The sequence below is a fragment of the Oryx dammah genome, unplaced genomic scaffold, assembly GCF_014754425.2.
Source record: "Oryx dammah isolate SB20612 unplaced genomic scaffold, SCBI_Odam_1.1 HiC_scaffold_3, whole genome shotgun sequence".
Classification (NCBI taxonomy): domain Eukaryota; kingdom Metazoa; phylum Chordata; class Mammalia; order Artiodactyla; family Bovidae; genus Oryx; species Oryx dammah.
In genome coordinates, this window is record NW_024070187.1 from 321,555 (window position 1) to 347,615 (window position 26,061).

General features: G+C 36.7%; 1 protein-coding gene across 1 annotated transcript; it reads right to left on the reverse strand.

The window, feature by feature from the left end:
• Positions 1-2,397: 2,397 nt before the first annotated feature.
• APELA (apelin receptor early endogenous ligand) lies at positions 2,398-25,813 on the reverse strand. Its single transcript, XM_040237351.1, has 3 exons — positions 25,609-25,813; positions 24,283-24,372; positions 2,398-2,774 (listed from the first exon to the last, which is right to left on the reverse strand). Exons 1-2 carry the CDS (start codon positions 25,682-25,684, stop codon positions 24,284-24,286), a joined length of 165 nt encoding a protein of 54 aa, XP_040093285.1. The 5' UTR covers positions 25,685-25,813; the 3' UTR covers positions 2,398-2,774; position 24,283.
• Between the last annotated feature and the right edge of the window lie 248 nt (positions 25,814-26,061).

A 26,061-nucleotide genomic window follows, 5' to 3' on the forward strand; every position in this document is an offset into this window, starting at 1 on the left:
CGAGTGACCCCAAGGCCATGGCCTGGGATGTGGGACACCCTGGAGATTTTGGACATGTGACCCCAGGTGCAAGGTCTGGGACGTGTGGTCTCCCTGGAGACTGTACTCATATCCCCAGGTACAGGTTCTGGGAGGGAGGAGTCACCCTGGGGACTATGGACTTGTGACTCAAAGTGCAGTGTCTGGGAAGAGGCTGACCCTGGAGACTGTGGACTTGTGATCCCATGTATACGGTCTTGGGGGTCACCCTGGATACTGCAGACATTAGAATCCAGGTACAGTGTCTGGGAGGGGTGTCACCCTTGAGAATGTGGCCATGTGACCAACATACGGGGGCGGGGGGCTGGGTGACACCCTGGAGACTGTGGACATGTGACCCTAGGTACAAAGTCTGGGAGAGGGTAACCCTGGAGACTTGACATGTGAGCCCAGGTACTGGGTCTGGGAGGTGGGGGGTCACCCTGGACACTGTGGACATGTGACATGTGATCGCTGGCTCTGTAAAGGAGAGTGAAAATGATGAAAAGACCAAAACCTTCACTGATTTCAGAGAGTTTAGAAAGGACTGAACCAAGAAAGAAGAGATTAACATTTACAACTCTTCTTTCTTACACTTACTCTCTATCTGCTCCACTTCACTGAGTTACCTGTGATCCTAAATTGAAGTGGCACAGTTACTTCTGATCTCCTTAGCCATCTTTAAACTGTATAAATTTTATTTTTGTCTTCTGAAAATGTTAGAAATTGCAAAGAACTTTTAAGAGAAAAATAAAACAAACACCAAATCACAAGGAAGGTAGAGTTTAAATTACATGTATCTGACACTCCTATGGTTCTCCCTCCATCTTGCCAGTAAAGGATAAAATATAGCTCTATTGCCACAGACTTGTTATAGTATGCCACCTTCAACATAAATACCATTAATTGAGATTTTTATAAATTTTGAGAGGAACTTTGCCTTTCCTCTGATAATCTTGAATTAAATAAAAGATCTCCATTGGCAGGGTATCATCAGTCATAAATGTCCCAATGAAAAGGAACAATGAAAAAAGAGACAAGTATCAAGAAAACCATGCTATGTTCAACACTTGGAACTTATACAAGTAAGGACAACTAGACCCTCAAATCGCTGAGTGTTTTATTAAACAATTACTGAAGTTGTATAAGTAGAAATCTATCAGCATTTAATTATGACTGGTTTTCAACTTTTTCTGTGAATGTGAGAATCTGTACGTGCAGAAGTGTGGCTTATATTCCATGAGATGTAGCTGAACTGTATGAATCTTATCTTTTTTTGTACAAATTATATAAACAAGTACATATATGTTTTAAACATAAATATCATGGTTAATAGCCTATGTTTCTACTTAAATGAACTTGTGTGAAGGAATTATAATTAATTGGAAAATCATTTAGACTTTCCCCCAAATATACAATTTAAATAATTAAATAACACATTTCATAAAAATCTTTTGTGTGTAAATTTAATAACAGTAATATTAATAAGCACCTTCTAGCCCCCAAAACACTGTGAATAAGCTATGCAAGGGAGACAAATTTTCATGTCAGAATTTCTATTTCAAAATCTTTATATATAAATCCCATTCTTCTGTTTTGGCAAAATAGGGGTTAAAGGTTAATGGATTCTCCCATTCTCAAATGTTTACAAAGTAAAATTTATAGTCAAGACATGAATAGGTAAGCTTCATATCTAGAATTAACTTATTGTAAAATATGTCACTGAGCTAACAGTCTTTGATAAATACAAATTAAAAGCATACTTAACAACTTAAGAACAACTAATTAACAATACAATTCAGACTTGGATAGTTCTTTTCTTGGGATATCATATTATTGAAATCCTTCTGATATTTTATTTACATGTGTCACCATTACAAGTTGATAATACTAATATAAAGCCCAGCAGAGTGATGTGCACTCATAAACATTGCTCTGCTTGAGACTTCATTGGCATAAGTGTATTTTAAATGTCATTTCTAAGTTGGCCTTTCTAAGAAGCTATCTATACGAATGAAGAAAAAGGGCATTAAACAGAATTTCAAAAGATATCAACCACTGGCTTCTTATGATGACATGTTGAAGAACAGGTTCAGAAATGAACACTTTGGTTGTAATATAAAATGAACTACAATTAGTATTTCAGATTTTCTTTTACAAGTTTAAGTGGCTATTATATTCAAAGTAAAAAAAATACATTCATAAACATTAAAGCCTATTATATAAAACTAGCAGCAATTAACAGTTTATTTCTTAGTGTTTCTATATAAATAATGAACTAATTATTTTCTCCTTATTCTGCAAAACCAGATAGTCAATGCAACTGATCTCAAATTTAGGATTTAAAAAAAAATATTCATACATATACAAAGTAATTTTAATACCTTTGAAAAATTATAAGACTAGGAAAGAAGAATTTTAAACCCGTGTATATTTTACTATTATAAAGTTCTAAAACATTAAATGGTTTTTCTTCTTAAACCGAGTAAGAATAACAATGTGCAGAAAAAGATAAAATAATTTTGCTCTGCAAGCAAGTAACTATACTTCAGACTCGAATTGCATTTGAATTTGTTATTTTCTCCCTACAAGACAACCAGGAAGAAGAGAATCCAGGTGAAACTAATAAACTGTCAGGTGCTTTCAAACAACTCCTTTTCATACAGGAACTTATAAACAATCACAGTATTATGTGGGAGGGTATCTTTTCCTTCAGTCTTCTTCTGACAGACTCAGTGAAGTTAGACAGAGAAGACCTATATTTGGAAGCAAAGGAGAAAGAAACATATAAGAATTGTTATACAGCAAACCAATTTACTCATTCTTAATTTCTTATTATAGCCAATTAATTATGAAAAGTTACTAGGGTTTTTTGGTGCTGAAATTAACTTCATATTTACTTACCTTTCAATATAAATACAGCATTGTATTTCTTTAAAACTCTGAATTTATGCTATTAAAGAGGGTTTATGTGAAATTATTTTTCATCTAATAAGCTTTCTTTACTCAATGACCCACACTGGTAGTCTTAACTATTTTTAAAAACATTTTGGATATTGACCCTGATACTTACACCTGCTAAGAAAGTTACTGGGATCAAATCAAAGATATCAGGACCCAAATCTTAATTTGGTGTATCTTATCTAACTAATAAAATTGTCCCTAAAAAAGACAAACACTTTGTCTTTTCTTTGTATGATATCACTTATATGTAGAACCTAAAAAATACAACAAACTAGTGAATATAACAACAACAACAAACCAAACACATGGATAAAGAGACCAAACTAGTGATTACCAGTGAGGACAGGGAAGCAGAGAAGGGCAAGGTGGAGATAAGGAGTCAAGTATATGTACCACCACTGTCTTATCCACTCGTCTGCCGATGGACACCTAGGTAGCTTCCATGTCCTAGCTATTGTAAACAGTGCTGTGATGAACATTGGGGTACACGTGTCTCTTTCAATTCTGGTTTCCTCAGTGTGTATGCCCAGCAGTGGGATTGCTGAGTTGTATGACGATTCTATTTCCAATTTTTAAAGAAATCTCCACACTGTTCTCCATAGTGGCTGTACTAGTTTGCATTCCCACCAACAGTGTAAGAGAGTTCCCTTTTCTCCACACCCTCTCCACCATTTATTGTTTGTAGACTTTTGGATAGCAGCCATTCTGACCGATGTGAGATGGTACCTCACTGTGGTTTTGATTTGCATTTCTCTGATAATGAGTGATGTTGAGCATCTTTTCATGTGTTTGTTAGCCATCTGTATGTCTTCTTTGGAGAAACATCTGTTTAGGTCTTCAGCCTATGCTTTGTTTGTATCACTTTCTTTTCTGGAATTTGGCTGCAGGAGTTGCTTGTGTATTTTTGAGATTAATTACTTGTCAGTTGTTTCATTTGCTATTATTTTCTCTCATTCTGAAGGCTGTCTTTTCACCTTGCTTTTAGTTTCCTTCATTGTTCAAAAGCTTTTAAGTTTAATTAGGACCAATTTGTTTATTTTTGCTTTTATTATTACTCTGGGAGGTGGGTCATAGAGGATCCTGCTATGATTTACGTCAGAGAGTATTTTGCCTATGTTTTCCTCTAGGAGTTTTATAGTTTCTGGTCTTACATTTAGATCTTTAATCCATTTTGAATTTATTTTTGTGTATGGTATTAGAAAGTGTTCTAGTTTCATTCTTTTACAAGTGGTGGACCAGTTTTCCCACACCACTTGTTAAAGAGATTTGTCTTTTCTCCATTGTATATTCTTGCCTCCTTTGTCAAAGATATGGTGTCCATAGGTGTATGGATTTATCTCTGGGTTTTCTATTTTTATAGTTCAATTTTTTAAAATGGTCCTGAGGAATCTTAGTACTGTAAGACAATTTAGTACTAGAATAGTACTAATCTTAGTACTATTAGACTATTGCTTAGTAATTAGTAATGCATTAAACTTAGAATGCAATGGATTGAGAAAAGGCAGAGGAACCAGAGATCAAATTGCCAGCATCCACTGGATCATAGAAAAAGCAAGCAATTTTAAGAAAAACATCTACTTCTGCTTCATTGACTATAATAAATCCTTTGATTGTGTGGATCACAACAAACTATGAAAAATTCTTAAAGAGATGGGAATACCAGGCCACCTTACCTGCCTCTTAGGAAACCTGTATGCAGGTCAAAAAGCGATTTCAAATCCTAAAAGATGATGCTGTTAAAGTGCTGCACTCAAAATGCGAGCAAATTTGGAAAACTGAGCAATGGCCACAGGACTGGAAAAAGTCAGTTTTCATTCTAATTCAAAGAAGGGCAATGTCCAAGAATGTTCAAACTACTGCACAATTGCACTCATTTCACATGCTAGCAATGCTCAAAATTCTTCAAGCCATGTTTCAACAGTATGTGAACTGAGAACTTCCAGATGGACAAGTTAGATTTAGAAAAGGCAGAGGAACCAGAGATCAAACTGTCAATATCTGTTGGATCATAGAAAAAGCTAGAAAATACCAGAAAAAAAAAACATCTACTTCTGCTTCATTCACTATGCTAAAGCTTTTGACTGTATAGACCACAACAAACTGTGGAAAATTCTTCAAGAGATGGGAATACCAAATGATCTTACCTGCCTCCTGAGAAATCTGTATGCAGATCAAAAAGCAACAGTTAGAACTGGACATGGAACAACAGACTGGTTCCAAATAGGGAATTTAGTACATCAAGGCTGTATATTGTCACCCTGCTTATTTAACTTGTATTCAGAGTACATCATGAGAAACGCTGGGCTGGAAGAAGCATAGCTGGAATCAAGATTGCCGGGAGAAATATCAATAACCTCAGATATACGATGACACCGCCCTTATGGCAGAAAGTGAAGAGGAACTAAAAAGCCTCTTGATGAAAGTGAAAGAAGAGAGTGAAAAAGCTGGCTTAAAGCTCAACATTCAGAAAACAAAGATCATGGCATCTGGTCCCATCACTTCATGGCAAATAGATGGGGAAACAATGGAAACAGTGACAGATTTTATTTTCTTGGGCTTCAAAATAACCGTGGATGGTGTCTGCAGCCATGAAATTAAAAGATGATTGTTCCTTGGAAGAAAAGCAGAGAAATTACTTTGTCTACAAAGTACATATAGTCAAAGCTATTGTTTTTCTACTAGTCATGTACAGATGCGAAAGTGAAAGTCGCTCAGTTGTGCCTGACTCTTTGCGACCCCATGGTCTAGACAGTCCACGGAATTCTCCAAGCCAGAATACTGGAGTGGATAGCCAGGGGGATCTTCCTGACTCAGGGATCAAAGATGTGAGAGCTGGACAATAAAAAAAAAAAAGGCTGAGGACCAAAGAATCGATGCTTTTTAACTGTGATACTGGAGAAGACTCTTCAGAGTCCCTTGGATAGCAAGGAGATCAAACCAGTCAACCCTAAAGGGAATCAACCCTGAATATTCGTTGGAACAACTGATGCTGAGGCTGAAGCTTAAATACTTTGGCCACATGATGCAAAAAGCTGACTCATTTGAAAATAACCAGATTCTGGGAAAGATTGAGGGCAGGAAGAGAAGGGGCAACAGAGGATGAGATGGTTGGATGGCATCATTGACTCAATGGGATTGAGTTTGAGCAAATTCCAGGAGATAGTAGCCTGGCATTCTACAGTCCATTGGGTCACAAAGAGTCAGACACAGCTGAGTGACTGAATGACAACAAAAGCAATGCATTTTAAATATATGGTAGAGCAAAATATAACTAATTTTCACTTAGGAGTAAAATTTCATTGTGGTTTGGATTTGCATTTTCCTGATTGGAGACTGTTGAGAATCATTTCATATGTATGTGGCTATATCTTCTGAAAAATGTCTATTCAAGTCCTCTGCCTAGTTTTTAATCAAGTTATTTGTCTTTCTTTGTTTTTGATGTTGAGTTGTATGTTCAGTTCAGTTCAGTTCAGTTGCTCAGTCGTGTTTGACTCTTTGTGACCCCATGAACTGCAGCATGCCAGGCCTCCCTGTCTGTCATCAACTCCCAGAGTTTACCCAAATTAATGTCCATCGAGTTGGTGATGCCATTTAACCATCTCATCCTCTGTCGTCCACTTCTCCTCTTGCCTTCAATCTTTCCCAACATCAAGGTCTTTTCAAATGAGTCAGCTCTTCCCATCAGGTGGCCAAAATATTGGAGTTTCAGCTTCAACATCAGTCCTTCCAATGAACCTCCAGGACTGATCTCATTTAGGATGGACTGGTTGGATCTCCTTGCAGTCCAAGGGACTCTGGAGAGTCTTCTCCAATACCACAGTTCAAAAGCATGAATTCTTCTGCAGTCAGCTTTCTTTATAATCCAACTCTCACATCCATACATGACCACTGGAAAAACCATAGCCTTGACTAGATGGACCTTTGCTGGCAAAGTAATGTCTCAGCTTTCTAATATGCTGTCTAGATTGGTCATAACTTTCCTTCCAAAGAGTGTCTTTTAATTTCATGGCTGCAATCATCATCTGCAGTGATTTTGGAACTCCAAAACATAAAGTCAGCCACTGTTTCCACTGTTTCCCCATCTATTTGCCATGAAATGATGGGGCCGGATGCCATATTCTTCATTTTCTGAATGTTGAGCTTTAAGCCAACTTTTTCACTCTCCTTTTTCACTTTCATCAAGAGGCTCTTTAGTTCCTCTTCACTTTCTGCCATAAAGGTGGTGTCATATGTGTATCTGAGGTTATTGATATCTCTCCTCGCAATCTTGATTCCAGCTTGTGCTTCCTCCAGCCCAGCATTTCTCATGATGTACTCTGCATATAAGTTAAATAAGCAGGGTGACAATACACAGCCTTGACGTACTCCTTTTTCTATTTGAAACCAGTCTGTTGTGAGTTGTATAAGTTCTTTGTATCTTTTGAATATTACCCCTTATTGCATTATCCTTTGAAAAATATCTTCCCCCATTGACTCAGCTATATTTTCGACTTGTTGATAGTCTCCTACAATGTGCAATTTTTTTTTGTTTGATATGGTCCTATTTGTTTATTTTTCATTTTGCTGCATTTGCCTGAGACAGATCCAAAAAAAAATATTGCTTAGACTGATGTCAAAGAGCATACCATCTATCTTTCTCTTCTAGGAGTTTTATGGTTTCAGGCCTTACACTTAAGTTAATCTTTTATATGATGTCAAAAGTAGTTTTTTTTTTTTTTTGAGAGTAGTATATTCCTTTTTCTGACTGTAGTATATTTAAAAAGTAGTATATTTTTTGCATATACCTGTCCAGTTCTCCTAAATTGTTGAAGCGGCTCTCTACCCCTGTAGACTCTTGCCTCCTTCATTGTAGATTAACTGGCCATCCTTGCATGAGTTTATTTCTGGCCTCAGTATTCAGTTCTATTGGTCTATGTGTCTATGTTTATGCCAGTACTATACTGTTTTGATTACTGTGTCTTTATAATACAGGTTGAAATCAGGGACCATGATTTGTAAGCTTTTTCTTCTTTCTCAAGATTGTTTTGGTTATTTAGGGTTTCTCACGTTTCCATAGAATTTTTATAATTATTCGTGAGAAAAATGCCATTGGTATTTTGATGGGAATTGCATTGGCTCTGTAGATTCCCTTAGGTAATGTGGTAACTTTAACAATATTAATTCTTCCAGTTCAAGAACATGGTATATCTTTCATTTGTGTTAATCTTTACTTTTTTATCAGTGTCTTATAGTTTTATGAATATCGATTTTACCTCCTTTGCATTTACTCCTAGGTATTTCATTCTTGATGGAATTTTAAATAGGATTGTGTCCTTCATTTCTCTTTCTACTAACCCATATAAATGCAATAGATTTCTGTGTAATTTGTATCCTGCTACTTTACTGAATTCACTGATGAGTTCTAGTAGTTTTTATGATATCCTTAGAATTCTGCATATAGCATGGGTCCCCAACCTCTGGGACTTAATTCCTGATTATCTGAGGTGGAGCTTTATTTTTATACATAATAATAATAGAAATAAAGTGCACAATAAATGTAATGCACTTGAATCATTTTGAAACCTCCCACTCGAAGTCCATGGAAGAATTCTCTTCCACAAAACCCATCCCATGTGCCACAATGGCTGGGGACTACCTATATATAACATCATCTCATCCACAAGCAGTAACAGTTTGATTTATTTCTTTCTGAATTAGAATGCTTTTATTTCCTTTTCTTGCCTGAGTGTTGTGGCAAGTACTTTTAATACTATGTTCAATTACATTAGCAAGAGTGGGCAAATATTTCTTGTTCCTGATCTTGGGAGAAATGATTTCAGCTTTTCACTGTTAAGGATGATGTTGGCTCTACTTCTGTCAAATATGATCTTTATTATGTTTAGGTATGTTCTCCCTATTCCCACTCTTTTGAAACTTTTAATCAAAAATAGACACTGCACTTTGTCAAAAACTCTTGCTCCACCTATTGAGAAAGGCATACTTTTTTTATTCAATATGTTAATGCAGTTCTATCATAATGATTTATTTTTGGATATGGAACCATCTCTGTGATAAATCCCACTTGATCATGATGTGTTATCCTTTTAATAGATTGTTGAAGTTGGATTGCTAATATTATGTTGAGAACTTTTGCATCTATGTTCATTAGTGATATTGGCCTATAATTATTTTATTTTTGGAGTATTTTCCTGACTTTAGTAAATAGATGGGGAAACAGTGTCAAACTTTATTTTGGGGGGCTCCAAAATCACTGCAGATGGTGATTGCATCCATGAAATTAAAAGACGCTTACTCCTTGAAAGGAAAGTTATGACCTACGTAGACAGCATATTCAAAAGCAGAGACATTACTTTGCCAGCAAAGGTCTGTCTAGTCAAGGCTATGGTTTTTCCAGTGGCCATGTATGGATGTGAGAGTTGGACTGTGACAAAAGCTGAGCACCAAAGAATTGATGCTTTGTTGGAGAAGACTCTTGAGAGTCCCTTGGACTGCAAGGAGATCCAACCAGTCCATCCTAAATGAGATCAGTCCTGGGTGTTCATTGGAAGGACTGATTCTGAAGCTGAAACTCCAATACTTTGGCCACTTAATACGAAGAGTTGACTCAATGGAAGAGACTCTGTTGCTGGGATGGATTGGGGCAGAAGGAGAAGGGGATGACAGAGGATGAGATGGCTGGATGGCATCACCGACTTGATGGACTTGAGTTTGAATGAACTCCAGGAGTTGGTGATGGACAGGGAGGCCTGGAGTGCTGCCATTCATGGGGTCGCATAGAGTCAGACACGACTGAGTGGCTGAACTGAACTGATGATACAATGGCTTCATAGAAGGATTTTCAGTGTTCCTTCTTCAGGTTTTTTTTTTTTTTTTTTTTTTGATTACTATGAGAAGAAAGGTGTTAACTCTTCTTCAACTGTTGTGTAGAATTTACCTGTGAAGGCCTCTGGTCCTAGACTTTTGTTTGTTGGGAGTTTTTTGATTACTGATAAATTTGATTACTGGTAATTAGTTTGTTCATGTTTTCTATTTTTCCTTATTTAGTTAGTCTTAGGAGACTGTACATTTCTAGGTATTTATACATTTCTTCCACGTTGTCCATTTTATTGGAGTATCATTGTACACAGTAATTTCTTATGAGTCTTTGTATTTTTGTCTGTGCTGTTGGTTGTATCTGCTCCCTTTTCATCTAATTTTATTTATTTAGGCCCTCTTTAATTTTTTTTTGTTTTTTACTTCATGAGTCTGGCTAAATGTTCATTAATTTAAAAAAAATCTGTTTCACTTATCTTTTTAACAATTTTTGTCTCTATTTCATTTATTTCTGCCCCAATCTTTATTCTACTTTTATTCTTCATTTTTTTTTTCAACTAATTTTGGGTTTCGATTTTCTTCTAAATCCTTCAGTTATAATGTTAGATTGTTTACTTGAGATTTTTCTTGGTTCTGAGATAGGCTTATATCACTATAAACTTCCCTCTTTGAACTGCTTTTGCTATGTCCCACAGAATTTGGATAATTACATTTCCACCTTCTCTGTCTCAAGGAATTTTAAAATTTCCTCTTTGATTTCAACAGTGACTAAACAGTGGTTGCTTATTCATATATTATTTAGTCTACATATGCTTATTGGTGAAGGCAATTATAGTTTCTTGCATTTTTTTTTTTTTTTTTTTTTTTACTTCTTGTAGTTGATTTCTTGTCTCATAACATTGTGGTTGGAAAAGTTGCTTGATGATTTCAGTCTTTTTAAATTATTGATTTTTGTCGACGTTGTTGTGACTTAGCATATGATAGGTACAACGAAGCCCTGTGCCACAACAACTGAGCCTGCAAACCACATCTACTGAAGCCTGCACACCTAGAATTCATGCTCCTCAAGAGAAGCCACTGCAATGAGAAGTTCACTCATCACAACTAGAGAAAGCTCACCTGCAGCAATAAATAGCGAACACAGTCCAAAAACTAATTCATTAATTAAAAAAAAAAAAAAAGGCAATACTTTTCACATTGATCTCCAGATTAAACATACTGCTATCCAAGTCACGGCTGACTTTTTGCAGAAACTACAAGCTAATGTTAAAATCTGTATGGGAATTCAAAGGAACTAGAATAACCAACAAAATCTTGAATAACTACAGAATTGGAGGACTCACACATTCTGATTTGAAAACATGCTACAATATTATAATAATCAATAAGACTCTTATAGGATTAATTCAAGCAGTGACATACAGATCAATGAAACAGAACTGAAAGTCCAGAAATAAATTCTTACATTTGTGGTCTACAGATTTTTGACAGTAGTGCCAGTAGTGCTAAGGTAATTCAGTGGGCAAAAAATAGTAATTTCAACAAATGGTGTTAGAGAATTTGGATATCCTCATGCAAAAGAAGTTGAACCCCTTCCTCACACCATACACAAAATTTAACTCTAAATATTACAGGCATAAATATAAAAGGCAAAACTATAAAACTCTTGGAAGGAAATATAAATGTAAATATAAAGTATTTGTGACCTCGGATTAGTCAATGGTATTTTTAATACAACATATAAAGCACAAGCAACCAAAGGGGGAAAGAAAAAAGATGAACTGAACTTTACCAAAACTAAAAACTTTTGTGCTCAAAAGACAACACTGAGAAAGTGAAAGGACAACTAATAGGATGGAAGAAACTAACTTTCAAATCATGTATCTGATGAGGGCTATGTATTCAAATATATAAAAGTATGGATGTGAAAGCTGGACCATAAAGAAAGCTGGCTCCAGAAGAATTGATGCTTTTGAACTGTGGTATTGGAGAAGACTCTTGAGAGTCTCTTGGACTGTAGGAGATCAAGCCATTCAATCCTAAAAGAAATCAGTACTGAATATTCATTGGAAGGACTGATGCTGAGGCTACTTTGGCCACATGATGCAAAGTACTGACTCATTGGAAATGACCCTGATGCTAGGAAAGATTGAAGGCAGGAGGAGAAGGGGATGACAGAGGATGACAGAGGACAACAGAGGTATCACTGACTCGATGGACATGAGTTTGAGAAAGCTCCGGGAGATGGTGATGGACAGGGTGGCCTGGCATACTGCAGTCCATGGTGACGCAGTGAGTTGGACACAACTGAGCAACTGAACTGAATTTTACATCTTAACTATTAAAAGACAAGTAAGTTAATTGAAAAAAAAATGTGCAAAGAATTTGGATAGACAGTTCTCTAAAGAAGATAGACACATGGTCAATGATACATGAAAAGATGCTCATTATGGTTAATCATTAGAGAAATGTAATCAAAATCACTGTAAGATACTATTTAACATCCATTACTATGGCTATAATAACAAGTATTGGTAAGAATATAGAAAAATTGGAACCCTTATATAATGCTGTTAGGAATATAAATTGCTGCAACCATTGTGGCAGTTATAAGTTAAACATAGAAAAACTATATAATCCAACAATCTCACTCTTGGATATATACTCAAAAGACCTGAAAACATATGTACAAACAAAAACTTGTACATGAATATCCAGAACAGAATTATTCATAATAGACAAAGAGTGACAGTAGCTGACTCCCTTGCTATAGCAAGTTCTAAATAAACAAATTTTTCTTATTCTCATTGAGATGATCTGGCAGTTAGGTTCCTGAGAAAGTCATAACGAAAGGGATCCATGCATAGATGGAGGTAATACCTTCCATGACACATAGAGGAAAAGGAGAGTTGGTGTGGGTAGAGTGGGAACTGGATTAGGTGGGAGTTTTGTTTTATACTTGGAAGCTGGCATGTGCTGACTTCTCTTTTCCCTATGATACGAGGCAAGGCCATCTTCTTTAAAATAATGGTCTAAAACTTAAAATGAGTAGAAAAAGTTAGAAACAGTTATTGTGGAGTGCAATGCAGCAAGTTGACCACAGAAATGCAGGTTTTTCCAGACGATTTGGGACTGGATGAAGAATTTGAAGCATTTCCAAACTGACTGCTTGTGTATTCTCCAACAGCAATAATATGCCTGTCTGAAGACTTCAGAATTCTTCCAAAACAATGAGATGAAGACAGAGCATCAGGAAAACCTGTAATACTGGCAGCAATTATGGAAATAATGAATTATACAATCTTAGCAAAAGAAAGGGACAAGTCAATGGTCAATGCTTCATTGGAATGAGGTTGGAATAGTGGCAGTGTCTGACCAAGCTCTGGATATGACAACAGGTGTACAGGGCTGAAATCAGCAGAGGAACCCTTGGGAAAGACTGTACATTCTGCTAATTTTTCTTCTCTAATAGAATTTTAACAAAGCAAAGCAGAAGATATGTGGTTTGCATTGTTATTTTATTTTGACTGGTAACAGGATTTAATTTATAATTAAAATATTATCAGGGGTTTTATTTCTAAATTATCAATATTCTGAGGAACTGTAGATACACTGAAAAGATTTTGAACATTTCTTTTGATCTGTCAGTCAGTTCAGTCACTCAGTCGTGTCTGACTCTTTGCAACCCCAAGGATTGCAGCAAGCCAGGCTACAGTTTCTATTGATAACTGCTTATAATTTTAAGATCAGGAAAGTTTAGAATTCATCTAACATTTTTATATTAATGATAATGACAAGAGAACTGTGGCATTTAATAACATACATCACTATTAAAAACTAAAAAATACACCAAAAGTGAAATGTGTTGAAGAAGTAAATTAAAAGTGATTTTGTTTTTCTCAAGTCACTTAAATACTCTTTTGCTATTAAGAACAGCATATTTTTCAAATATATTACTGCTATGTAATAATAAAGTTTAACTGATATCACTAATTGAATAACAGAACAAAAAAGTTATGCTACAAAGACATTTTAGATTCCTGAACATGATAGAGAACAGATACTCTATTTATTTTTTTCATTTTAATTTTTTGGCTGCACCATGAGACATGTAGGATCCTCGTTCTTGACCAGGGATGCAACCCTCACCCTTTGCATTAAAAGTGCAGTCTTAACCACTGGACCACCAAGGAAGTCCCTAGAATAGCTACTTTAACTAACTATCTGCTAAAAGAATTACTACACACTTTGTAATGAGGAATCAGTTTGCAAAGTGAAGAAAACTCTGAAATCAGGCTTTAGTCTATCATATATATACATATATATTTTTTCATACAGAAGAATAAACATTTATTATAATAATAAATATACATAACTACTATATTTTATATATTTATAAATTCGGTACATTGTATGCATTATCATTAAGGCATCAGGGTCTTTGTAAAAGAGCTTGATATCATCAGTAAATTGGGAACTTTAAAGATTTTCTCTGACATGATTCTTGGACACTGTGTAACAGGAGGGAAAGGGACAGGGCACAACTTTCTGAAGAATGACATAGCCCAAGGACACAGCATAAACAGATTAGAATCAAGGGGTCCAAGATGGCAGACAATTCAACTTTGACTAGACTGATTCTCAACTAGCAGGCTAAATGACACATCCAGAGGCACCACGACAGATCCAAGACACTGTCAAAAGACCAAGGAATGGGTGATAGCCCAATTCGTGGAAATCTCCACCTCTTCCCGGAAATCTCCACCTCTTCCCCAAAATAGTTGGAATAATCCTCCTGTTCATTAGCATATTAAATTACTCAGCCCATACAAACTAACCACATGCCACATGCTACATTTTTCAGCTGCACTTGTCCTCTACAATGGCACTGAGGTCTGTGGAGTTTGCTTCTCTCTGAATCTGAATAAATCTTCTTATGTATCACTTTTTCTCTCACTGAATTCTTTCCGTGATGAGACATCAAGAACCTGAGCTTTCTAATAAAGGAAACGAGGTGCTGTGGGTTTTGGCTAAGTTCAAGTCATGGCCACATGGGTTTGAGTCCCAAGCTGGATTCAAGTACCAGCACATGCATTCAAGCCCCAATCTGAGGTACACAGTTTCAACTGGGCTATGATTAAGAATACAGTAATTTTCTATATTATATTTAGTTTTGAGCAAGACATTCTACAGATATTATACTCCATCAAGAATTCCCTATACTTGAAATTAAAAGATGCTTACTCCTTGGAAGAAAAGTTATGACCAACTAAGATAGCATATTCAAAAGCAGAGATTACTTTGCCGACTAAGGTCCGTCTAGTCAAGGCTATGGTTTTTCCAGTAGTCATGTATGGATGTGAGTGTTGGACTGTGAAAAAAGCTGAACACCGAAGAATTGATGCTTTTGAACTGTGGTGTTGGAGAAGACTCTTGAGAGTCCCTTGGACTGCAAGGAGATCCAACCAGTCCATTCTGAAGGATATCAGCCCTGGGATTTCTTTGGAAGGAATGATGCTAAAGCTGAAACTCCAATACTTTGGCCACCTCATGCGAAGAGTTGATTCATTGGAGAAGACTTTGATGCTGGGAGGGATTGGGGGCAGGAGGAGAAGGGGATGACAGAGGATGAGATGGCTGGATGGCATCACTGACTCGATGAACACGAATCTGAGTGAACTCCAGGAGTTGGTGATGGACAGGGAGGCCTGGCGTACTGCAATTCCTGGGGTCACAAAGAGTCGGACACGACTGAGTGACTGAACTGAACTGAACTGAAAGGTACTTTCAGGCTATTCCCACACTATACAAGTTTATAGTCTAAACGTTAGGGGCAAAGTCTTATTGTCAAGGAGCTTATATTCCAGTATTAATGATTTGATGAAATAAAGTAGAATATGATAAATTCCTTTAAATAACTACTGGTAAAAAATATAATGATTGTTGAGAGTGGAAAATTATTTAAACTATTTGGATCAGGGTGAGCATCATACAGAAAATAGAGTTGGAAGAGAATCCTGGGGGAGAGAGGCAGAGTTTGAACCTGGTAAGATGAGGGAGCAATAGCTGGAAGTGCAAACACTTATAGCATAAAGGTAGGGAAGCAAAAGTTCAGCTTGGCATTTCATGCAAAGATGGGAACAACGAAAGACAGAAACAGTATGGAACTAACAGAAGCAGAAGATATTAAGAAGATGTGGCAAGAAAACACAGAACTATAAAAAAAAGATCTTCATGGCCCAGATAATCACAATGGTGTGATCACACCAAGAGCCAGACATCTTGGAATGCGAAGTCAAGTGGGCCTTAGGAAGCATTGCTACAAACAAAGCTAGTGGAAGTGATCGAATTCCAGTTGAGCTATTTCAAATCCTAAAAGATGATGCTGTTAAATTAATGCACTCAATATGCCAGCAAATTTGGAAAACTCAGCAGTGGCCACAGGACCAGAAAATGTCAATTTTCATTCCAATCCCAAAGAAAGGCAATGCCAAAGAATGATCAAACTACTGCACAACTGCACTCATCTCATACACTGGCAAAGTAAAGCTCAAAATCCTCCAAGACATGCTTCAACAGTATGTGAGCCATGAACTTCCAGATGTTCCAGCTGGTTTTAGAAAAGGCAGAGGAAGCAGAGATCAAATTGCCAACATCTGTTGGATCATAAAAAAGGCAAGTGAATTCCAGAAAAATGTCTACTTCTGCTTTATTGGTTATGCCAAAGCCTTTGACTGTGTAGACCACAAGAAACTTTGGAAAATTCTTCAAGAGATGGGAATACCAGACCATCTTACCTGCCTCCTGAGAAATCTGTATGCAGGTCAAGAAGCAACAGTTAGAACTTGACATGGAACAACAAACTGGCTCCAAATAGGGAAAGGAGTACATCAAGGCTGTATATTGTCACCCTGCTTATTTAATTTATATGCAGAGTATATCATGTGAAAAGCCAAACAGGACAAAGCACAAACTGGAATCAAGTTTGCTGGGAGAAATATCAGTAACCTTAGATATGCAGGTGATACTACCATTACAGCAGAAAGTGAAGAAGAACTAAAGAGCATCTTGATAAAAGTGAAGAAGAGAGTGAAAAAGTTGGCTTAAAACTCAACATTCAGAAAACTATGATCATGGCATCAAGTCCCTTCATTTCATGGCAAATAGATGGGGAAACAATGGAAACAGTGACAGACTTTATTCTCTTGGGCTCCAAAATCATTGCAGATGGTGACTGCAGCTGTGAAATTAAAAGACACTTGCTCCTTGGAAGAAAAGCTATGGCAAACCAGGACAGCATATTAAAAAGCAGAGACATTACTTTGCCTACACAGTTCCATCTAGTCAAAGCTGTGATTTTTCCAGTAGTCATGTAAGGATGTGAGAGTTGGACTATAAAGAAAGCTGAGGGCCAAGGAATTGATGCTTTTGAACTGTGGTGTTGGAGAAGATTCTTGAGAGTCCCTTGGACTGCAAGGAGATCCAACCAGTTCATCCTAAAGGAAATCAGTCCTAAATATTCATTGGATGGACTGATGCTGAAGCTGAAACTCTGATACTTTGGCCACCTGATGCAAAGAACTGACTCATTGGAAAAGACCCTGATGCTGGGAAAGATTGAGGGCAGGAAGAGAAGGGGACAACAGAAGATGAGATGGTTGCGTGGCATCACCAACTCAACGGGCATGAGTTTGAGTAAGCTCTGGGAGTTGGTGATGGACAGGGAAGCCTGATGTGTTGTAGTCCATGGGATCACAAAGAGTCGGACTCCTCTGTGTGACTGAACTGAACTGAACGTTGAGAGTCTAGCAAATCTAAACCCATGGTATTGCTGCCAGGAATTCATTCTGTGTGGGGGCCTTAAACTAGTGTCAGACTCTGAATGAAGTGTATGCCCTGGATAGCAGTGAAAGGTCACAAGCAGATGGAAGTTCCTGAGGTGACTTCCCAATAGCCCTTGTGACCAACACCCTCCCTGCCCCTAGGGTCTGTTTACCTATGTGCCTCTTAGATAAGACCCACTGTGGCAGACCAAAACCCCAATCTTTTTCTGAATTGATCAGTCAATTTGACTCGTTGCCTAGGAATCCAAAGCAAACCACCACATGCATGCATGATATGGCCCTTCTCTCTGTCTGCACTCTGCCAATTACCTTCCCATGTGGCCCCTTGAGGCATGCTGGGTGCTTCCTTCAGACCTGTGTGTAATAAACTTCTCTATTTCAGCATATCTGTGGTCAGCTGTTTAAATAAGGCTCACTATTCTGTACTGTGCCCCACTTAACAGATGTTAATTTAACAAAGTCAGAATACCCACACTCTGCCTTCAGAGAATTTCCACCATGGGGTGGTGGGGGAGGGAAGGAGCCAAGTCAGTTAACACATTATTACAATGCAGTGAGTCCAGTACTTTGACAAAAGTATACAAACAGTGCTGAGAGCAAAAAGTGGGCACTTAATAAAATCAGTAGAAGATATCAAAACCAGGGAAGGTGTCTCAAAGGATGACTTGATAGTAAGGAAAAGAATAAATGAACAGAAGTATAGCTATAAAGTAAGATGTGAAGAATGGACTGACTTTAAAGTAATGGTAACAATTCTAGCTATTATCTGTTTAACACTTACTATGTAGTAGGTATGGTTATGATAAGGTACATGCCTTTACTAGCTCAATTTTACAGGCCTGAAAATGAAGGAAGGCTCACAAGGGATGAGCTGTGTGGCCAGAGCTAGAACTCAGGCAGTCCCTTCTTAACTCTTACCCACTTTGAGGGAGGACAAGGGAGAAGAGGTGCTCCTGGAAAGATACCTTTTATAAAGTGATGCTTGCTAAATTATGGACGTTCTCACTTCAGCCTCCTGAAGGCTACAGACAGTTAAGGATTGCAATCAAGGTATGACACTTTAATCAAGCTAATTTAATCAAGGTGTGACATTACAGTTTAAAAAGACCACATGATAAAACAAAAAATGGACTTTCCAGAAAGACACCTGGAGGCTGGAGTGAGTAGTTAAGGTGTGGAGGTCATGCTGGAGAGCTATAAGAGGCACTGAGATAGTCATAGAGATAAAAGAGGAAGCAGGTTATCAAGGAGAAATGAAAGCCTGGGCAATCACATAGAACTGAACACTAGGGCACTGTGCTCAGAAGTTTAGGCTGGGACAGTTACGTGTATATTTTACAGCACAGTGCCTAATACATGGCAATTTGGAGAACACAGGAGAAATATTTGAGTGAGAAGAATTAAAGCACCTATTTTAACTATTCATTCAATAACTCATCAAATATTTCTGAAGAGTTGATGACAGTTACCAGGTATATATCTATGACCAGAGCAAATTCCTGTTCTCATGAAACTTATGTTCCAACAAGGGAGGAAGATACTAATCAAACAACAAAGTAAATATATGTTATGTACGTCACATGGCATTAGGTTTTATGGAGAAAAACAATCCAATAAAAGGAAAACAGAAGTATCTTGGGTAGGGTGAAAAACTGTTTTAAGATTTTATTTTGGTACTTCTTTTTTACATAAAAGATCATCAGGGAAATCCTTCCTGATGACATGAATGGTATTGGAATAGAGAGCTGAGTTATAGGAATAGCTGTGCAGAAGCCATGGCTTATATCTATATATCTACTATGGCCCTGGGCTTCAAGTTTCTGCAGGGCAGCTGAGGTGACTCCAGATAGGAAGTTGGATATCCTGTACAGGACCTGAAAAGCATAGTGATTTATTCCAGAGATGGTCAAAAAGGAGCATGGTATCATTGAAACCAAGGAAAGTTCATCCTGCTATTTGACCCACAGAGACAGCTGATGTATTCATTGGATTCAAGAAGAAGGAAGTCACTAGAGACTTTTCCCAGAATGCTACAGGAGCAGTGCACTGAAACTAAATGTGAAAAAAGGAAGTACCACTTTTTTCAAGAAATCTGACTGCAGATAAGAACCTAGGTTGGTCACTAAAGAGCACCATGGGATAAATGACACACCTTTTTTTTTTCTTTTTTTCTTTTTTTAAAAAGATGAAATAGATCGGTTTTAACATATTGAATCTTCTGGGGAAGAAAGGCAGTAATTGTTGGATCAAGGTTCCTGAGATATGGAGAGATTACCCATAACCAAGAGAGAAATCTCTTAATGAAAGGGCAAGAAGGGAAAACAGAGGACATTAAACAGATGTAGATGCATGTAGTTTGAGGGCAGGGTCCAGTTTGAACCTTGATTATCTCCATTTTCTCTGGGAAGAGGAATTATCTCTTGCTGTGAGTTGGATAAGGATTTCAAAAAGTTAAAGGGAACTAGATAGAGGTCATTAAAGGTTTGAAATATAACCGAATGGGATTGAGAGATACCCAAAAGTAAGAAGAGTTATTTCCAGAGAGCCCTGCTAATGTTGGAGACAAAACGCTCCACTGAAGTGGAGATTCCGTATTAAAGGCAGAAGTTGGCTTTTGGATAAGCCAAAGACTGAGAAGGGCCACCATAGGACAGAAAGAGTTTGGAGGCAGAGCAGAGATTTGGTAGAGGTGGATGGCTGATCAGAAGCCTATGACTTCAAGTGAATAAGAATAAGGCAGACAGAACCAAAGTTGATCACACACAAGAGTGTTTGGGTGTGTAGAAAGCATAAAAAGCCCCACTGTGGGAGTGGAGTGAAATAATACAAATGAACCTATATATATAAGATAGACTCACAGACATAGAAGACAAATGTATGGTTACAAATGGGGGACAAAATGAGGAGAATGAGGGTTAACAGCAACAACTACTATACATAAGATACATAAGCAACAAGGAACTATATCCAGTAGCTTATAATAATTTACAATGGAAAAGAATCTGAAAAAAAATTTATAACTGAATCGCTTGGCTATACACCTGAAACAAACATACTATTGTAAATCAACTACAATTCAATAAAATTGTTTTATTAAAAAGCAGTTTTATTAATTGTTTTATTAAAAATACAGAACTATAAGCACTTGTATTTGGATGGCAATCAAGGGTCTCAGTTTAAATTAATGTGTTAATTTACCTTTAATGTGTTAATTTAGCTTTACCAAAACTATTTTCATAGCCATTACCTCTGAGAAAAGAGCATGGACTTTAGGGGAGTGTGAAAGTATTTTACTTTTGACTTGATATTCTTCCAGACTGTTAGAAAAAAAATATTATACCATGAACATATATTATAATTATTATTAGAAAGCTAGAAAAAATATGTGTTAACAGGATGTGTAGATAGCATATACTATCAATAAAATCAGGCCTATAGCAGGATGACACTGTTGGAAGTAAATATCAAGAGAGTCCAAAGCCCCTACCTCCTTTTCACTTTGTAGCTCTCACATCAATCTTTGAATTTGGATTTCCTGACACCCTTCTTTTGCTTTCCTTCACTCTAATTCACTTACAGCTGAAAGTGTTGCCAAAGTATTTTTGAGAAAAAAGAGTATCAAGAAAATAAATTTTATATTGAAGTAACTACTTTAATTAACTATTTATATTTAATTAACTATTTTTTTAAATTTAATTAGCTCAACTATTAGGAAATCTCACTGGGGATCTTTGAAAAAGACTCTCGGAGAAGGAAAAATAGAGTGAAGATAACATGGCTTTCCCATCAAGTAAGCTGAAAGTCTAAACCACTCTAAAGGGTTAATTTGTAAAAATTCAAAGTCATCTGTTTAGGTGACCTGTCCTTTTACAATCTTCCTTAACTCTAACCAAATCAAGTCAAGACAGGTGATTTTATCTAAAGCATGTAGAAAACAAAATGGACAAGTAAAGGAAAGTTCAGCCTCAGAGTTCCACTACAAATATTTACAGCATTTTATCCAGTTGTCAAAGTATCTTGGCTGCAAGACATATGAAAAATATGCAAATATTCAGGATAGTGAGAATCAGGCTATGAAACCTAAAGAAACACTTAGAGCACAGGTTTGGCAAGATCTTGGGAAAGTATCTTTTTTTTCTCTTTTTTTTTTACAAAAAAATTATTGAAGCATAGTTTATTTATAATGTTTTAATTTCTGCTGTATAGCAAAGTGACTTAGGAATATATTTATATATATAAGGAATATATATATATATTCCTGTTCACATTATTTTCCATTATGGTTCACTGGATATTGAATATAGTTTCCCACAGGGAAATTATCTTAATGTTTCTCTTTCATTGGCTGTTATAATATCACTGGATTCCAAAATGTGACTTTTACACATTCTTCAAAGAACTATAGCTGGAATGCAGGACTAGCCTAAATACTGAGAAAATGGATGCTGTAACCTGAGCAGTTCTTTAAAAGGATTACCTGCCTTTGGTAAAGTATTGCCATTATTAAATGTTTTATATGGCTTTCGACTTAAGTTTCCCTTTGGTTTACAAATTTGGTTTACAGGTCAAAATCTTCCTTAACTTTGACAGTTCAAATTTCACTACTCTATCTTGTTTACTTACAGCCCTAGTTCTTAGGCAGGTGGTTTGTGGAGAAAGCCAATACAACCTGTGACTGACTAAAGGGTTTTTGTTTGCATTTGTGAGGCATCTTTTCCTGAAAATGCAGGAATTTCCTGGCTACTTCGAGATGCCTCGAGATTACCTTGAAAAAGGCCTGGAAAAATCTTGAACTTCCCAAGCACTGATTTTACCATTATTTATTTGAGACTGAAATTCATTATCAACACAAACACCAAAGGATTTTTTATTTTAAAGCATCTTTTAGTCTCTAATAATTAGCTGATCAAGAACTTCCTCTTGTATTTTTCCGGATTTCATCCCCAAATTTATTTTTCATATTTTGATAGTAAAGAGTAACTTGTTCCAGATGCAGCTGTAGAGAATTTGGCTTTTTATCTCAGCCCTCTTGATAAATGCTTATTACTGAACTGCTCTTCCTTTATGTAATGCTCTACTACAGTCTTCACTGGTTTGAAAAGCATGTATTAAATATCAGCTACAGCAACCATTTATTTGTTTATTTTTGGCTCCAAAATCACTGCAGATGGTGATTGCAGCCATGAAATTAAAAGACGCTTACTCCTTTGAAGGAAAGTTATGACCAACCTAGACAGCATATTAAAAAGCAGACACATTACTTTGCCAACAAAGGTCTGTCTAGTCAAGGCTATGGTTTTTCCAGTAGTCATGTATGGATGTGAGAGTTGGACTATTAAGAAAGCTGAGGGCCAAAGAATTGAGGCTTTTTAACTGTGGTGTTGGAGAAGACTCTTGAGAGTTCCTTGGACTGCAAGGAGATCCAACCAGGCCATCCTAAAGGAGATCAGTCCTGAATTTTCATTGAAAGGGCTGATGTTGAAGCGGAAACTCCAGTATTTTGGCCACCTGATGTGAAGAGCTGACTCATTTGAAAAGATCATAATGCTAGGAAAGATTGAAGGTGGGAGAAGAAGGGGACGACAGAGAATGAGATGGTTTGATGGCATCACCCACTCAACGGAGATGCATTTGAGTAAGCTCTGGGAGTTGGTGATGGACAGGAAGGCCTGGCGTGCTGCAGTCCATGGGGTTGCAAAGAGTTGGACACGACTGAGCGACTGAACTGAACAGCAACCATTATTCACCTGAATGAATAGTGCCATAAATGCTCCAGTCCACAGGCCAAATGAATAGACTAATTTAGCAATTGCCTGTGTTATGTTAACCAGGCTGAGGGAAATTTCTATGACCTTTTTTAAAGGAAGATATACTTCATTAGAATTGAAGAGCTTAAAATAATTACAATGGAATGTCAATTTCTTATTTTTGTATTAAGTTATTTAAACTTGGGTGATATTTGGAGTTAACTGATTCAAGCAACACTACTGGTGATGGTGGTGGTGTAAAATCAGAAACAAAATTCTATTCAGAGTATATCCTTAAGGATGCAACCATCAATATTAATTCTATTAGTGAAGCTGGAAAACTGCTATGTCATTAAGTTGATTTTATATCTGAAAATAAACATTTTCAGGAAGAATATACTACTAAATATTCAGGTTAATACATCATCCATTTAGTGGAGCTGGGAAATTTTGTCTGAATGTTTTCAAGCCTAGAATGGTGTTCATGGGAAATGTGCTTGTTCTGAATAACATAGGGATATATTCAGATTTTTTCAAAACACTAGTTACAGATACATCTATTATTAATTAAATTCTTCTGGTACCTGATTTTTTAATTATGAAAATTTTCAAACACACAAAATAGTTTTAATCCTCATATAACCATCACTCAGATTCAATAGTTATCAAGATTTTCCTACATTTTCCTCATCTATCCCATCAAATTATTAGAGCAATTCCCAGATATCATTTCATTTCTCTGTTAGTATGCAAACCATAGTATGCATTACTTCAAGGGACATCACAGTAAAGTCATTATCACATATTCAAAATATGAACAAACATTCTCAGGTATAGCTGATCTGGAACATTGCCAAAATGTAAACATTGCCAAAACCATTTTCCATCAGAAATACCTCAGGGGAAGGGCACTCGTGAATGGAGAGGTATACGTCTCCTCTGAAGGCCGTTGTGTCTGTACAATTTTCTTCTCATTGCCAAATTAGCTGAGGGGGGGTGAGGAAAATATTAGAGCATTTACAGAAAAGTAGTTGCTGTTTAATCTGAAGATTGTGAGGGAATATTCTGGATCCAAATTATACTGTGATTATCTGCTATCTGTTCAGATATGATTGTGATATAAAAAATTAATGGGATGTAAATTCATGGCAGGTATTCCTAACAGTTTATATTGATGCTGGGACCTAATAGTAAAATTCTCCTCCTACATGACTTCTTTCTAAATACTCCTAGACCTTTTAGTTTACGTTGTGAATTATGTACAAATATTTCACAAGAATATTTTCCAAGTTGTTCTGTAATTTTAGAGGAGAAACAGTTTGAATAGCAATTCAATTGCTATAAACAGTAAGAAGGAATCATCTGCTTTCGGAGTTGCTAATTTGAAACATTTTTCTTATTTATGTAAAAAGGGCAGATCAGGAGACCTCATTTGAACTAATCTCAGTGATCAAACTTCTGGTTAACTAAAAGGCAGAAACTGAATGTTTAGTTAGTTATATGCACCATTTTCTGTTGTAAATGGAGAAGTATATTATCAACGAAATAATCTAACATATTTAGATAGAAATGTTATCATTTCTCTATTTAAATTAGGCTTGGCTTTTTCCCTTAAAAAACTAATTTTTTTTTAACTTGCCAATGCTTTGAACTCCTAGATGTTTAGTTTTGAATTAAAAATACTTTAAAATAATTTTGTTTACTAAGTTCCTATTAAGAACAACAGAACAGATATAATCCTTGAAAACTGTGTCAAGTAATTTAATATTATCCTGACCATACAGATTTTTGACTTTTTAATTTTGTCTCTATAAGCATGATAAACAAATGGCACTTTTTAAAGTGACACATCTAACTATTTATCTATAAATAACAACTCTTTTTTATTTATAAGAACAATGTAACTATGATAGTTTTGGGATCGATTTTCTTTGAATTTAGAAAAACAGTGGTAGGATATTTATCATCATTTGCTATTTTTAAAAATATCCAAATAACAGACCAAACAGGATAAAAAACATATTTCTGAACTCCTACACACTCACTCCCAACCCCCTTCAACCACCGACCCTACCTGCCCCCGCTCCATCCCCACCGCACTCCCTGCCCCAACAAGCACACACCTAAGTGATTTTCAACAGAAACACAGTCAGGCTCAGAAGCCCATTCACACAAACAGATATGAAATCAAGTTACTCCGTTACAAATGGGAAAAGTCCTACCTTTTCTTTGTCCGTGGATAAGTAGAAGATTCATCATAAAAATGACAAATAGAAGAAAGAACTGGTGAAATCTCATTTTTCTGCCACTCCACAGTGGAGCTAAAGCTCACAAGGGAACCCCTCTCTGAATAGTCTGTGCGGTATCTGTGTGGCTCTCCTCACATTCTAAAGACAGACCTCAGAGCACAGCTGCGTTTTCCAGGAAGGTTAATGATCACAGCAGACAACGTTTCTGGTGCTGTGAGGCAGTCAGAGCCCCTTAGGCCCCAGACCCGTCCTCCACCAGCCTCTCCCGCCAAGGCCACGCCCCTTTATTTCCATAAGTAAATATTGGTGACGCCAAGAGTCCAGGATTTGGGTGGAAATGTCAGCTGCCAGCCCTTGGGAGAGGCTGCCTGAGTCTGATCAGGCTGTGGGGAGTGTGTGTAATAACACACTGGCTTGGCCTCCTCC